This window comes from Capsicum annuum, chromosome 5, assembly GCF_002878395.1.
Source record: "Capsicum annuum cultivar UCD-10X-F1 chromosome 5, UCD10Xv1.1, whole genome shotgun sequence".
Taxonomy (NCBI): Eukaryota; Viridiplantae; Streptophyta; class Magnoliopsida; order Solanales; family Solanaceae; genus Capsicum; species Capsicum annuum.
Window position 1 is genome coordinate 26,239,302 of NC_061115.1, and position 16,689 is coordinate 26,255,990.

Below are 16,689 nucleotides of genomic sequence, written 5' to 3' on the forward strand. Positions count from 1 at the left end.
AACAATGATGTCGATTAAATTTGAAGGTAAAAGTCTCGAAGAGTTGGAAGCAACATCTACTGAGAGGTGCTCTATTTCTTCATCAGAAGCAACATTCATTTCTTTTGTTAATGAAATTGGAAATTTTGAGAGAAATCAGATGAAAGGGAAGAGGAGCAAGAGAAAGGGTTCTAAGAAATGAGGGAAAAAGTTTAATGAGAAGGAATAATTGACGTCTATTCTGGGAATAAAAAGAGAAATTTAAAAAAATCTAAATGAAGGTTAAAGATAAATAAATTTAAAAAAAGGGAAAGAAATGAAGAAATAGATAATGGTTGAGAAAAAAAGGAAAAGAGAAAAAAAATAAAGGTTGAGACAAATAAATTAAAATATGAAAAATAAAGTTAAAGGAAAAATAAAAATTAAAAATAATAAAAATCACAATAATAAATTTAAAGGAAAAAAAAAGAGTGAAAAAAGTAGAATAATAAAAGTAAAGGAAAAATTAAAAAGTGAAAATAATAAAAAATAAAATTTGAGAAATAAATGAGTATGGAAAGGTTAAAAGAATATTTGAGGTGTGGAGGGGCAAAATGATATTTTTAGTATATTAAAAAGTAAGGAAGGCTATTGTTCAAAGACATTCTTATTTAGACCAAATATCTAAAGCCACCCATATTTGAGTCTATGACATGCAATTTCCTGCCTAGAGTCTGATCAAATGAGTTCCCACTAATTGTACAATAATAAAAGTAGTCATTTAGAAATTCTTTAATCCTTGACCAATTATTAATATTTAGTTGTTCTAAATTTATTAGGTCTTTTTGTTGCAATACTACTAATCCACTATTGAGATCTTCTCCTGTTTGTAGAGTATGCACTTTATTTACAAAATTGTATGGATTTAAACCTAGTTCTATTGATTCCTGAGTGAAAGTGTAATATTTGTTATCATAACGTGAAAAATCAGCCCTAAAGAAAACTTAGCACTATAGTGAATGATTGTTATATATAAAAAAAGATCTTATTGTACGTGTATATATAACTTGTACAAAAACAATTTGACTTTACAACAGCAGAACACGAAACTACTTTTTTAGTTCATGCATCTTATTGAGCATAACGATCAAGATTGATGGTAAGTTTAAGCCACCAATAATTGTGGGAGTTGGTGGGATAGATAGACAAGTCAAAATAATGGATTAAGACATATATTAGTTATGAAAAAAATAAACATATTCTCTAAGGTTCGAATTTGTTAGCCTGTCCTTTTTTGCTTTCACAACAAGCATTGTGTTAGTCACTGGTCATTTAATAAAATATTGAACAAGTCAATGGTTTCTTCCTTCTGTTTATCTTTTGTTCAAATCTCTTAGACTTCAAAGGGAGGATCCAACAGAAGTACAAAATTCCTATTTGTCTAAATCTTCCATTAGACAAGCTCAATCGGGGATATGGAGGATCAGACAGAAGTACGAAATTCCGATTTTTCTACTTCCATGTATAGCAACTTAAAACAAGATGAAGTAGCTATAGTCATGGTTCCATTTCCAGGACAAGGTCATCTCAATCAACTTCTTCAACTTGCCTGTTTAATTTCATCATCATATGATCTTCCTGTCTATTATGTTGGCACAGCTACTCTTAACCGTCAAGCCCGGGTTCGAGCCAACAGCCTAAATCCTTCAGACATAGGCAAAATCCATTTCCATGACATCCCAACTCCTGAATTTGCCTCACCTCCACCTGACTTTAATGCCTTGAGTAAATTCCCATCACATCTTGAGCCATCATGGGAGGCTTGTATGCTTCTTCGCGAGCCCATTGCTTCCTTCTTATTTGATATTTCCTCAAAGTCAAGACGAGAAATTGTTATTCATGATTCTTTAATGTCCTACAACGTTCAGGATGTTTCTTCCTTGCCCAACGCTGAATCCTATATATTTAATTGCATTTCAGTGTTCACTTTCTACTGTTTGATATGCTTATCCATTGGAATGACTGTTCCACTCGAAGAGGAGTTGCTTAAAAAGTTACCTTCCCTTGAAGGAATTATGACAGATAAAATAAGAGATCGTGGAGCTTCTCAGAGTCCATATTTGGATATTAAATCAGGTGATATTCATAATACAAGCAAAGTAATTGAAGGCAAGTTTCTTGATTTGTTGGCACAAGTAGCAAGTGACCAGAACAAGAAACAGTGGGCAATTGGACCAGTTTTGCCTACTAAACTAGATCGTATCTTGAATAGGGAGAATATATGTTTGGATTGGCTTAACAATCAACCTTCAAGATCAGTTCTTTATATATCTTTTGGAACAACTACCTCATTTTCCGATAGGGAAATCAAGGAGCTCGCGATGGGATTAGAGCAGAGCAAACAGAGGTTCATATGGGTGTTGAGAGATGCCGATAGAGGAGATATCTTTACCGGGGAAGCTAGAAAAATTGAGCTGCCTGAAGGGTTTGAGGAAAGAGTAAAAGGGGTTGGGTTAGTGGTAAGAGAATGGGCACCACAACCAGAAATCTTGGCTCATTCGTCCACAGGCGGGTTCATGAGTCATTGTGGTTGGAATTCTTGTTTAGAGAGCATTACTATGGGGGTGCCTATAGCTGCTTGGCCTATGCACTCTGATCAACCAATGACTGGTTTCATGGTGACGGAAATATTGAAAATAGGTCTGCTTGTTAGAGAGTGGGAGAAACGAGAGGAGCTGGTGAGTGCATCAACAATTGAGAATGTCGTGAGGAAGCTGATGGCATCAGAAGAAGGTGACATGATTCGAAAAAGATCTGAAGAATTGGGCGAAGCTGTAAGGCAGTCAACAGAGGAAGGGGGAGCTTCTCGAATGGAATTGGATTCATTCATCAAGCATATCACAAGATAGGTTTGATTTTCAAGTATTTCATTTACCACTTTAAATTTCTTTGATCTCGGAATGTTCAATATCTTTTAACTTTTTATGCCTATAAGTGAGATGATTGCTTTGTATGTCTCCCCTTAACACAAGAATAAATGTTTGCCTGTATGCTTTGTCAAAATCTCTTTTACATATATACTTCTGTTATTTATCTCTCCTTAGGATATGCCTTAACACTGACGCAACAATCACTGGGCCAAGCAATATTGTTTGACAATGGGTTCGCAGTAGTTAATAATATACATATATTCAAAATTTAGTAGTAGAAATATTGGGTCTACTTAAAAGCTACTGGGTTCGCTTCAAGGTACTGTAGCTCCGCCCCTGTTTGGATCATCAACTACAATAACTGATGAAAATGCAAGCAAAGATTTTGTGTCTCATGAAAGAATTCTACATCATTAATATGAACTTGCATTAGTTGTACATGAACAACAACATACGCAATATAATTCCACAAGTGGGGTTTATGGAGGGATATGTGTATACAGCCTTACCTTGTGAAGGTGGAGAGGCTGTTTTCGATAGACCCTCGGCTCGCGATTAACTTGCATTAATTGTGTTGCTTGAAATTGGACAAACATTCAAGAAAGTTTTTAACTTTTAACAAATGGAAGTCTAGTCTTTGGTGAAATCAACAATGTCACTCTTTCCAAGAGGTCTTTATTCTCATTTGAATGTGACATACTTCAAATTCTGCATCGGATGTTATATAACGTTAATTTCTGATACGCATCATTTTGACTTTTAGATTTTCTATGTGATCGAAGTTTACTGCCATATGTTCATATGACTTTCTTGTAGCTGTATACACTTGTACTGTGACATATTCAAGCATGCAATTCCAAGATTTCTGTTTTCTAATAGTCCTACTCTAAAAAAGTTGCTGATAAATCTACTTCAAAAGCTGCTACAGTCATGGTGCCACTTCCAACACAAGGCAACCAATTTCTCAGCTCTCTCGACTCGTTTCCATGTACAATACTTCTCACATTCAGCAAGCAAAGATGGGTTCACGGTCTTGATTTCACACCATAACAAACATACAATTCCCTGAATTTCAAACACCTTTTGAAACTCCCCTTCCAAATCCTAATACTCCTCGTAAAATCCCTAACCAACCAATCCCTTCATTCTTTGCAGCATCCCATCTTATTCACCCTGTTTACTCACTAATGTGCGAACTTGTCAGTACTTATCATAACAAAGTATAACATCATAACAAAGTGTTTGTTATTTATGATATTTGTTGAGTTGGGGTGTTCAAGATTTGCTTGAAGTACCAAATACTAAATGGTATTGTTTCAACCCTCTCTCAGCTTTTCATCAGTATTCATGCTTTTGGGAAGTTAATATTCATAATGTTTGCCTGAAACAGAACATTTGGAGGGACATTCCATCAATTAAAGACTGTTTTCCTTCAGATGTTGTGAACTTCTCAATTCATCCAGAGTGATTGAAAGTTTGTACCTTGACTTAATGGCTAAAGAATTTGAGGACACAAAACTATGGGCTAAATCACAAATGGGCGAAACATGCATTGAAGTTTGAACATGCTCATTCCTAAAACATAAATGTTACAACTAATAAGAACATAAACATACAACAAAAAGTTCAGCATTTGGAAGGTAGCATCAGATTGTCTCTCAAATAAGATTCAATTCCTTGCATATATGCAAGATAAAAACGTAGAAGTCATCATCTTAATCTGAGGGAGGTAAAATTAAATAAAGACAGTAATTAATAATGTGAAGAATCAAAGAATTTTCTGGAGAGATGTAAATCTACTGTGATTGCTATGCTATGGATGTAGACCTTAAGGCAATTATTTCCCACATCAGCTTGTTCGTGTTCAAAATATTTCTTGCAGAATCCCCAGCAGCAGTGCAGCAATTATGTAACTCAATTGACTCCAAAGTACAAATTTCCCCAAAATCTGTGGGAATTTCCTTCAGGTGGTTGCATTTCTTCAGAACAAGGCGTTTTAGATTTGGGAAGTTGTCACATGTAGCTTCCCAACATTCAAAATATAGCTCGCTAAACAGCAACAACTTCAAGCATCCGAACTTGTCTTCATCACTCAATCTCCATACTTCACCACTAACTGCAAACTTTTTATTTGAGCTCTTCAAGATTTGGCAACGTGACAAGACTTGATAGGTCTTCCCAAGGAAAATGATAATTGCCAGCTAAAGTCAACCTCCTGAGAGATGTTGGGAAAACAAAACTCTTGATGGAGATTATTGGCCAAGACCAAGAAGTATATCTGGCACACTTCAATACTTGGAGTTTTGTCAAGCTGGACATATCAAAGACGATATTGGCCTTACGCTCAGTTCTTGAGTAAGCTGTTAGATGGGCGATCAATCTTTTTAGATTGGGAATGCTAGAGAAGACTTCATGTGTACAATTAGTGAAACATAGACAGGAAAGTTCCTCTAGATTTTGCATACTTTCTCTTCTAGGACTGGGTAAACAACTAGCTCTCCCCATATGTATATGCCTAAGTTTTTCATCATCCATATCTTCCCTGGTAAAGTTTTATCTGAAAAATGTTGTTCATAAATTAATGTTTGCAAATTTTGAAGCTCTGAGATTGATGCAGGAAGATCACCGTTAAATTTAACTTCGAGATATCTTAAATGAAATAACTTTGTAATCACAAGTGGAAATGAAAGGAACTCTCCATGGAAGATGGTTAATACCCTTAGAAGGTTGAAACGGGATAAAACTTCAAGTTTTACAGGAGAACTGCCAATCAATTTCCCGCAAAAGTTGAAACAGGCTGCAGAACGTCGTTCTACAGGAAATACATAAATTTTGCAATAGGGGGTAATAGCTTACAAAAATCATCAAACGAATAAGATTGGTTTTGGAAACTGAAGCGACAAACATTATGCTTTTGTGTTAATGGAAGAGTACTAGGGACTTGGTCAGTTCTCTTAACACGGATAAACTTTATCATTTCAGCCTCTATCAACAGAATTCCTGCAGTAGATCATGGATTCCACATCTTTTTATCTCACCATTGAATCTCCTTTCTCTAACCATTATCAAGTTCCTGTGGATGAGATCCGTCAAAAGAATCTACTGCCACTTCCTTCGAACTTTTACCACTGCCAGGTGTCCTTATGAAACCTTCTGCGATCCATATTTCAATCAATCTCCAAGTCTCAAACCATAGAAAGAAAGCAAGGGAGGTGATTTGGCAAGCGGTGGTAACTCAAACCAAGCACTCCGAAGCATTTTTCTGGATGACTAGCAATGATTTCAGCTAAGCTTCGGGCAAAATCTTTCCAAATATGTAATGCCCTGGCCATTTTGGAGAGATGTCCTGCAAGCACTGAAATCATTAAGGGCAGTCCTTGGCTTTTTTCGACAATTTTCTTTCCAACTTTTTTCAACTCAAGAGGAAAATCATGTTTTTGTCCAAATACCTCATCACAAAGTAACTTCCAACTGTTTCCTAGATTTAAGAGGTTCATCTGATGATCAGGAAGGCTATAAGGATTTGCATACATTGCTACGTTAGTGTCCCTAGTAGTTGTAAAAATTGAAAGAAATTGAATAAATTGCAGAAAAGAAAACAAAGAATTTGCGGAAAATTTCTTGTCCTTTTCTTGACGTTAACTTCGTACAATATCTTATACAAGTAAAGAATCAAATTAAAGACTCATAAGGTAAAAAATAACTAAAAACTTCTAAATAAGGTAGGAAACTAAGGAATAATCTTCTACATAAAGTAGGAAACAAAATACTTCTAAATAAGGATTTAGCCTAGGATGTACAAAAGAAATAAAATAATATGTGCATAAAATAATATGTATAATGATCTGCTGAAATTGGACGAAATCATCATCACTAAATCATTCCCAAGCTGTGTACACTATTAGAAAATAGTGTTTAGCGATGAAATTTACCGACAAATCGATTTCCATCACTATATAGCGACAAATTAGCAACGAAACTATCAATTTGATCGCATACATAGCAAGTTCATTTTTATGTATGCTATTAGCAACGAATCAGCGACAGAAGAGTGCTTCCGTCGCTAAATAATTGCGGGAAAAATTGGCGTCTAAATGTAGTGACGGATTAGCAACAAAAACTTTGTGACAATTTTAATTATTTTGTAGCAATGAATTTAGCAACAAAAAATTTGTCGGTACGCTTTTGATTTTTTTAAAAAATTATTTAGTTTAATTAGTGAACAAATTATCCGCTGAAAATATTATTTTTAATAAATTTTTAATTAAATATTTTCAGATCAGTTTGATCTCAGCCATCGATCAAAAATGATCCAACGACTGAGATCTAAAACCTTCTTTCTCTCCTTCCCTAATCCATTCTTTCCACTTCAGCCACACCTCACCTCCTTCTCCACTCTCTCTTTACGGTCTCACTCCCTCATTACCATCTTCGGACGCCTGATGCCGGAGCACCGCCATCGTCGCCCTTCTCTCTCCCTCCGTTCAGTCACTGCGCCATAGACAACGAAACTCCCAACTCCGGCCGCCACCCAACTGCAATCAAGCGCCTTCTTCCGCCGCTCTCCCTCCTCAGCGAACTCTTCTCTCCTCTCCGACTGACGCAGCGACCAGCGCTGCTGGCACTTCCTCCGTTCTCCTACAAGACAGCCACCGGTAATCTGCCGCCGTTGCCCGCAACCCGATACTGGTCTAGTCACTGCTACCATCTAAAAAATCGTCCAGCCAAGCGCTCCTGTCAGGTCTCACAATAATGGATTCGTAAGAGCCCATCACAGGTTTGATTTCTTTGTCCTAATATCACCATCTTCTTCTACTCTTTTTCTCTTCCCTAAACAGATTCTTAAATTCGAAATAGTTGAAATTTGGCTTCGAATTTTGAGAAGATTCTTATTATTTTGTGTTTGTTTCAACATATGTTAAAACACCCAATTTCTATTGTTTAAATTTGTTATGAGTTTGAATGCTAATTGTTTGACTAATTTATGATGGATATTACATGTTAATCTTTGTTCTTGGATTTGAATCTCATACCAGATGAGAATGAGCTAATGATGGGTACAAGTCCTTTTAGTTTTGGTTGTAACTAATTAAACAATTAGAGATTGTAGAAATCCAGTTGGATTTTAATTTTTGTTATTGTAGCTTGCTGTACATATATACACAACTGCACAATTTGTTTGTTTCTTTACTATCCAAAATTGGTGTGCAAATATTAATTTATCTGCAAGGATCTATTAGAAAAATAATCTCATAACTCATTGGATTTAAATTTATTACTTGTTTGACACCTAATTTTGACTCTATTTGCTCATTTGGCGAGCCTGTAAAGTAGTTCACACACTCAACATATAGAGACATGTCAAGTTGACCGTTAGACACAAACTCAAACCACAAATAAAAGGTTAATTTTATTATATCACTTTTATTAATTACAACCCATATAAATCTATAATCTATCTATATCTATAATTTATAGTCTATATTTATAATCTCTATATATAGTCTATATTTATAATCTATAATATATTAAAAGTGTGAAGGACCTTACAAATGTTATTTGAACTTTTTGCCCTTCATTAAAAGTCCTTGTTTTAAGCAAAATTTGTTCACATTTTATAAAATGGTTCTTGTTTTAGAAAAAAAGACAAGGTTGTTACTGTAAACTTAGAAGCATCTTACAAATTTAGGAAATTAGCAATCACCCTTTCATTTATAATTTAGTTTGTATTGCTTGAAGCCTTGAACTTTATTTATGGGAGAACTTTGTATAATTAGGTGGACTCCAAAAATTTTTATCAAGGAAAAATTACACGGCTTAGAAAATATAGACTTCTTTTTTGTCGATTAAATATAATCCGTAATATTTCTTCTCCTTCTCCTTCTCAACAGTCTCTTCACTCTCTCTCAATTTGTAAGCGCAAGTGGCTCTATCACAATAGGCTAAATTTTTACTTTCTTTCAATTTCGTTCTTCTCTAATACTTGATGAAGCAAATATTGACTGTTATTTATTTGTATAGGCTATTACAATAGGTCGAGATCCAACTTCAAGTGAGTTACATTTGTACGTTCATACACATAATCATGATGGTAAATCTTTTGTTGCTGAGCGTACCCAAATTCTCCACGTAAGTTCAAATTTACATCATTAGATATACTCTTCTCTTATTTTTCTTTTGTATTGACATTTGTCGAAAGTTCTTATTATACATGAAAATGAAATAAGCAACATGAAGTTGAGTCTATTTTAATATCTCCACTTGTTAATTACAGGAAAAGTATGAAGAAATTGTACGAAAAAAAAAGACAGACTGAATCTGAAATTGATCAATTGGAATCGTGTTATGAAGCTGCGGGAGGAGTAAAGAAGAAAATGGTTATGTAGTAACAAAGACTAATTTTGATGGATGTGAATTTGACATTAGATTATTTTTGACAAAATACTTGAATTGTGGATGTTTGGACACAATTATGTGATGCATTTTGCTATCTATATATTGTGAATATTCTAATATAAGTAATTATTTATATGAATGTTGGTTATTTTAATCATTCAATAATTTATGCGTTTCAATAATTTTCTAACAAAATTGTTAGTGACAAAAAATTAGTGACAAAAGTAACTTTAGCGATGGATTATGAAATATAAATTTGATCGCTAAAGATGGCTGCTTAGTCGATCAAACTATGTTGTAACGGCTCAGCGATAAAATTTTCTGTCGTAAATTTAGCCATAACGAAAATAAATTTTGAAAATAGCAACGGTATAGCAATGGAATATTCTATCGATAAAATCGACAACCGATAAGTTCGTCGTGAAGCGGTCACAATTTTTGCAACGGAATTTATTTTTTTGTCGCTAAGAGGCTAGCAGTGAGCAATATAGCAACAGACACAAATTCATTTCTATTCTGTCGCAATTTCTATTTAGCAACAGATTTACATAGAATAGAGACCAAATGTGACTGTCGTTAAATGTTATTTTTTTGTAGTGGTAGTCCATCAACGAATAATGTTGAGGCTGCAACAGATTAGTGCAGCGAAATAGGTGAATGAAATAGATGAACCAACAACCCCTCAAGTTAGAGGAGATGAACGAACCCCAACTTGAGCAAAACACTGTGATGAAGAGGAACAATGAGTGATTTTATGAATAGATCAACTAATTGAGAGGAAGATGGAACAAATAAAAGTGAAATAAGTCCATCTAAAAACTTTTGCCGAACAAAATGACAATCAATCTCAACATGTTTTGTTCTTTCATGAATCACAGGGTTCTTAGCAATGTGTATTGTTGTATGACTATCCGAATGAAGAGGCACAAATAATGATATTGGAATGGAGAGATCTTGGAAAAGATGAACCAAGTATGTAAGCTCGGTAACCACGCGCCTCATCGAACGATACTCAGCCTCGGCAAAGCTAAGAGAAATAGATGTTTGCTTCTTTGACATACAAGAAATTGGAGAGCCCCCAAGTGATACATAAAATCCACTAACGGATTTTCTTGAATTTGGACATATTCCCAAATCCGAATCACAAAAGGCAAGCAACTCAAAAGAAGAAGAGGCATTGAGAAAGAGTCCCAAACCTGGATCCTTGGACAAGTAATGAAGAACATGTAATGTGGCAAAGAGATGAGGCAGACGAGGATCTTGCATGAATTGGCTAAGATGTTGAACGGTGAAGGCAAGATCCAATCTTGTGTGAGTAAGATAATTCAACTTACCAATGAATTGTCAATATACAGTGGGATTCGGAATATCATCTCCATCATTTAAACTTATCTTTATTATAGGATCAAGAGCAGATGAAACAAGTGACATATATGTGGCATCAAATTCCTTTAGGAGATCAACTGTGAACTTTCTTTGTGAAAGTATAATGCCATGAGGTTCCCTCAATACCTCCATACCTAAGAAAAATATAAATTTTCGAAATCCTTTATTCTAAACTCCTCATGTAGAAATAATTTCAATGCGTGCAACTCTGCATTGTCATTACTTGTTAAAAAAATATCATCCATATATACTGCTACTATTGATTTATAATTTTTTTCACATAAGTTTTTAATAAGAATCTCTCTGTTTCAGTTTATATGGCGCAAATAAAATTTCGATAGTCAATAGAATTTATTTTATATATATTTTTAATATTAAGTTCTTAATATTGGTATTTACAATACATTTTATCTCATTTTCGAATAATATATGTTGCTTAATGTCTTTCTCTATCGCATCCAAATTTATGTGGAACTAATATAATTTCGATAATCAACCAAATTTTTTATCTTGACATATCATTTTGTGTCTATTTTACCTTTTCTAAGAAATATTATTAATTTTTTTAATGCTTAGATGACCATAATAATTAATTAGGGGTGATATAGTAAAATCACGATTGAAGCAGTGAAGCGGACATGTCTTAAATGACTCATAATAACTTATTGGAAGTGATGTAGCAAAATTACTATGAAAATAGGTGTGAAAAAAAATTTAAGTGGTTCTCATATAAGATGTCAGTTAATTTAAAATATTAATAGTTAATTTATCAGTTTTTTTGGTTTATTTTACCTTTGTTATTAGATATTATTTTAATACTGAGATAAGTTATAATAATTAATTAGAGATTAAATAGTAAAATTATAAGTGAAACAGATGAAACAGACATGTCATAAATGTCTATTTTATTTTTTATTAAATATTATTAATTTTTTAATATATAAATAACATATAATAGTTAATCAGGAATGATATAATAAATTATGAAGTAAGCAGACATGACGAACTTTAACTACTTTCTTCACTCTTCTATATATTAGAAATTATCCAATATTTTTTTTCCACGGTCATCATATTTTACTTATATGATATGTATTCACTGCACTAAGGAAATTTTTTGTTTTCGTTAATTTTAGAACATTTCTACTCCTAATTAATACAGAGTGGTATATGTGAAGGCATTAAATGTAGCAGGACTTATATTAATATTTTTTTAATTTAACTAAAGTACTAATGGCAGCGAAGTACTAAATGTCAAATCTTGTGCTCTAGTACATTGTCACAGTGGTGTTTACTTGTTTCACAGTTGATATGTTTGACATTTTGGCAACTTGACATACGTTTTAGTGTATATTGTTTGAAACGATACTTGACCCAATTACGGGCCATAAGTAGAACCTACGGGCTGTAGGTTGGGTCCGTAGGTTGCAGTGTTTGAGTTTCTAAAATCTGAATCTGGTTTTGAGATCTATGAAGACCAACCTACGGGACATAAGTGGTACCTACGATCCATAGGTACCCCTCGTAGGTTGGTGATCTGAAGTCTGCTGATTTCTCTGAAATCTACGAACCCACCTACGGCCTCGTAAGTACTACCTACGACCTGTAAGTGGGGTCGTCGGTTGATGCCGACTTTATTTTCCTACATTGTTTTGGATAGGATTTTTAGGTTTTCTGATGTAACCTATAAATACCCCATTGATGTTTTGCTATTAGTTTACACGCTCTTACATATTTCACATACTTTTTACATTGTTTTGATTCTGAGATACAGTTTTGATCTTGGGATCCTTGTTCTTGGTTTTTAGGGTTTGATATAAAGTTGTGATTTTGGTTTTCATTCTTAATTCATTGTAAAATTATTCATATGCTTTCAATTATGAATTCTACAGGTGTTCTTGCAATCATGAACAACCAGACCTCTTAACTAGGGTTGTGGGAGCCCTGATGAAATAACGAAGTAGAGGAAGTGCAAAGTCTTTCTTGATTAGTGTTTTTGCATGTATAGTGGTTTTCTTCGTATTGGTTGCTTTCTTGACGACTGCAGACGTCAAGAACCTACTCGTATTCTATACTAACTCGAGAGAGAGGTTGAGATTAGGAAAAGAAGATTACAACAATAATTTGAAGCTACAAACCATTATCTAATTAACTTGAGACCGAGAGGAGATAGTTAATGTGGGATCCAGGTTAAGGGTTAGTAAAATGACACTCTGAGACCGAGAGGTGATGAGTGAAATTCACCAAATGGTGTCGAGAGACGGTTGTGATACATAACTTGTTAGATTCTGCATGTACGACACCGAGATAGTTTAACAAGCATGATAAGTCTACGAAGTTATAAAGTTAGGGGGAACACAATCCTAGTGATCGTCTCATACTAATAACACCACTATTTTCTACCAATTGTTACTTTTACTACCGATTGTTACAAAATTCCCCATTTAATTTTTGCACTTTTTCGACTACATCAGCAAGTTCTTAGAAGAGATTCATCCTATTTCCTCTGGGTTCGACCCCAACCTTTGTTGGGTTCTTTATTTGACAACAACCGCATTATACTTTCTTGAACGTGTAATTTGGGAGACACCAAATTTTGGCGCTATTATTGGGGAATACAGTTTTGGATTGATTACCTGAGTTTGTTGAGGTTGTTGGTTTTTGATTTTTTACTGTTTCGAGGGTATACACCATTATATGATCAATACTTGGAGTCAAGGTAATCCATTGATCCATTTGATCCTGAGCTTAAACGAATCCTATGACAGAATTATAGAATGAAAGGATACTAGCATGGATCCCATTACGAGAGGGTTCAAGATGACCCAAATACCTTGAATCTGTCACCTCTTCATGGTGTTCAAGAGGTAGTCACTGAAACCACTGCTTGGTTGTTAGCTGTTGAAAATGGGAGGTTGGTGAATGCCCATTATGAAGCTCAAGAGGAGAGAGTAAGACCAAAGAAAGAACGTCGAGCAACACTCACTAGAGATAGAGCCAGAAGGTATAAATTTCAACCACCCCATGCTTATTAGTACTTAGCAGCATATAATGATTCAAAAAAAGATTTGGGATGCGTTAAACCCATTGAGACAAGAGTCATCATTCCTCCTAAGTTTCCCCAAGGAGTGAAGTTTGATATTACGAGTACAATGATTCAATTTAGTAATCTGAAAGGTGTGTTTGCTGGTTTGCCAACTGATGATTCAAACATGCACATTATGAATTTTATGGGGATTTGTACTTCATAAAATCTACTGGGGTGAGTAAAAAAGTTTTGCGACTCTGATTGTTCCCATTATCTCTTACAACTGAAGCTACATGGTTAGAAGAGCTGCCTCATGGGTCCATCACTACTTAGAATAAGTTGAGGATACAATTCTTTGATCGATCTTTCCCGCTGTCTAGTATGCTACAGTTGAAGATAAGATTTATAATTTTGGAAAATTACATTACGAGGCACTGTAAGGGACTTAGTTGAGGTTCACTCAAAAGTTGATGAAAATTCCTAATTATAGGATTTTGGGGATGAATTTTCTTCAGATATTCTATTGAGACCTGAATGAAAACACCAAGAATGTTGCTAACACAATTACTGAAGGGATTTCATGAGTCTTCGTTGGGAGCTAGCTTCAAAAATTTTGGATCAGATCTCCAAACCAACCGAGGGTGGCATACTTGGGAGGAAGAAAGAGGAGCTGTTACTTATGCTATTGGTGCTTCCAGTGAGCAGAGAGCCTTAGATGAGACAGTGGATCAAGAGGTAGCATAACTTAAGAACTGAGATTGGGGTACTTACTAAGCAGTTTGCAGCCTTCAAAGAAAAAAAGGTGAATGCTTGTAGGAGCACAAGGTAAACATTCTAGGCAGTAGGAGGAAGCTAAGGACTTGGATAGAGAAATAGAGGGTTTTTGAGTCAAGGGCCAAGGGTCCAATCAGGACACTTAGAACTCGAGACAAGGGAATCAAGGTTGAAACTGTTATGGGAACAAATAAAAGGACATAAAAAAGAATGGAATAGTGACCGGAGGAGAAAGAATAGATATAAGGAGAATAGTAGTGTTTATATTCCATCGGAGAATCGTGATACTAATTTCAAAATGGAAGAATTGCTGGCTAAGCTTGTATAGGATTCAGAGAATCAAGAGAGTTGCCTTAAGAAGATTAAGACAGAGATATCGGGATCTACCTAGAAGGTAGAATAACATGCTATTGCAATTAAGCAGTTTGAGAAAAAGTTTGGTCAAATGTCAACAATGTTAAATCAGCGTCAACTAGGTACTTTTCTGAACAATATTGTTCAAAATCTAAAGACGACAGTCACTGCCTAGCCATCACCACTAAAAGTGGTAAGGCTATCATTGATTCGCCTATGTTTGTGGTTAATAAGGTAAGGAATGATGTTGTTTATATTGATGATGCACTTAAATAAGAAATGAAAAAGTTGGTGACTAATGGTGAGGCATCATAAAAATCGAAGGGTGTAGAAAAATGAGTTGAAAAGGATAAAGAAAAGGATAAGAAAGTCAAGCCAGTTTTGAAATCCATTCCACGACCTTTCCCATCTTTTCCTCAGAGATTGAAGAAGAAATAAGAGGAAGGGACATATAAGAAGTTCATGTCGATGTTGAAGGAGTTGTCTATAAATATCTTTCTTATGGAAGCTTTGGATCAGATTCCCAATTATGCAAAATTCATAAAGGGTTTGGTTACCAAGAAGTGGACGGTGAGTTTTTAGACCGCTAATAATATGCATCATTGTAGTGCTATTGCTTCCTAATCTTTAGTCGAAAAGAAAAAGAATCTCACAGTTTTTACTAATTTATGTACTATTGGGTCTTTTAATTTCGAACAGATATTATGTGATTTAAAAGCTAGCATAAATTTGATTTTGTTAATTTTGTACAAGCAGTTGAGGTTGGGAGCACCTAAGACAATATCTATGAGATTATTGATGGCTGGTTATACTGTAAAAAAGTCGGCTGGTATTTTGTGTGACGTGTTGGTGAAGGTGGCTTCTTTTATATTCCTAGTCGATTTTGTGACCATTGACTGTAAGGTTGATTTTAATGTCCCTATTATCTTGGGAAGGACCTTTCTAGCAACGGGTAGGGCATTTATTGACATAGAGATGGGACATATGAAATTTAGACTTAATAATGAACAAGTTACTTTCAATGTGTGTCAATCTATGCGGAAGCAGAAAGCTATGAGGATAGTTTATGTAATCGAAACCATGGATAAAGATGCATTGACTGTACCTATTAAAGAGAGACTTAGGGTCGAGGCATTAGAGGCAATAATCTTTAATTTTTGTAGTGATGGCATCGAGAAGTATGGTGAGATGGTGAGCACTCTTGTTTTTAGAGGTTCTTATTCTTATACGCTAAAGAAGTTGAATCTTGATTTGAATAATAGAGCAACCCCACCATCTTAGCCATTTATTGAGGAGAAACCAATCTTGGAATTGAAGGCCCTCTTGTCTCACTTGCGTTATATATTTTTGGGGGACAACAATGCCTTCTCGGTTATTATTGCTGAAGATTTATTGGATACATATATTGGGGCTTTGACTTTAGTATTACAGAGGTTTAAATGGCTATTGGTTGGATAATTTTGGATATTATTAGCATTTCACTCAAAATGTGTACTTATAAAATTTATCTTGATTCAGAGTGTGTGCCTAATATTGAGCATCAATGTCATCTGAACCCATCTATGTAAGAAGTGGTCAAGAAAGAGATTATAAAGTGGTTAGTTGAAGGTGTGGTTTACCCTATTACTAAAGAAAGTGGGTGAGTTTGGTTTAATACATGTTGAAGAAAGGTGGGATCACTATGGTCCATAATGAGAAGATCGAGTAAGTGCCCATAAGACTAGTCATAGGTTAGAGAGTTTGCATGGATTATTGGAAGCTAAACACTTGGACGTAGAAGGATCATTTTTCTATGCCACTAATGGACCAAATGTTAGACCGTCTTACAGATAGAGGATGGTATTATTTTTTTGATGGTTATTC

The 16,689-nt window shown here is 34.8% G+C and overlaps 1 protein-coding gene and 1 pseudogene across 2 annotated transcripts; one reads left to right on the forward strand and one right to left on the reverse strand.

Moving 5' to 3' along the window:
- The first annotated feature begins 1,204 nt into the window (after window positions 1-1,204).
- On the forward strand, window positions 1,205-5,453 carry LOC107870473 (zeatin O-xylosyltransferase). Of its 2 annotated transcripts, none has more exons than XM_016717007.2 (2): window positions 1,205-2,867; window positions 4,771-5,453. In XM_016717007.2, exon 1 carries the CDS (start codon window positions 1,434-1,436, stop codon window positions 2,865-2,867), a length of 1,434 nt encoding a protein of 477 aa, XP_016572493.1. In that variant the 5' UTR covers window positions 1,205-1,433; the 3' UTR covers window positions 4,771-5,453. The 2 variants fall into 2 exon arrangements, with proteins under 2 accessions (XP_016572493.1, XP_016572494.1); XM_016717008.2 differs by having other exon boundaries at window positions 1,222-2,867; window positions 4,279-5,453.
- LOC124898453 lies at window positions 4,641-10,802 on the reverse strand (annotated as a pseudogene).
- Window positions 10,803-16,689: the final 5,887 nt, after the last annotated feature.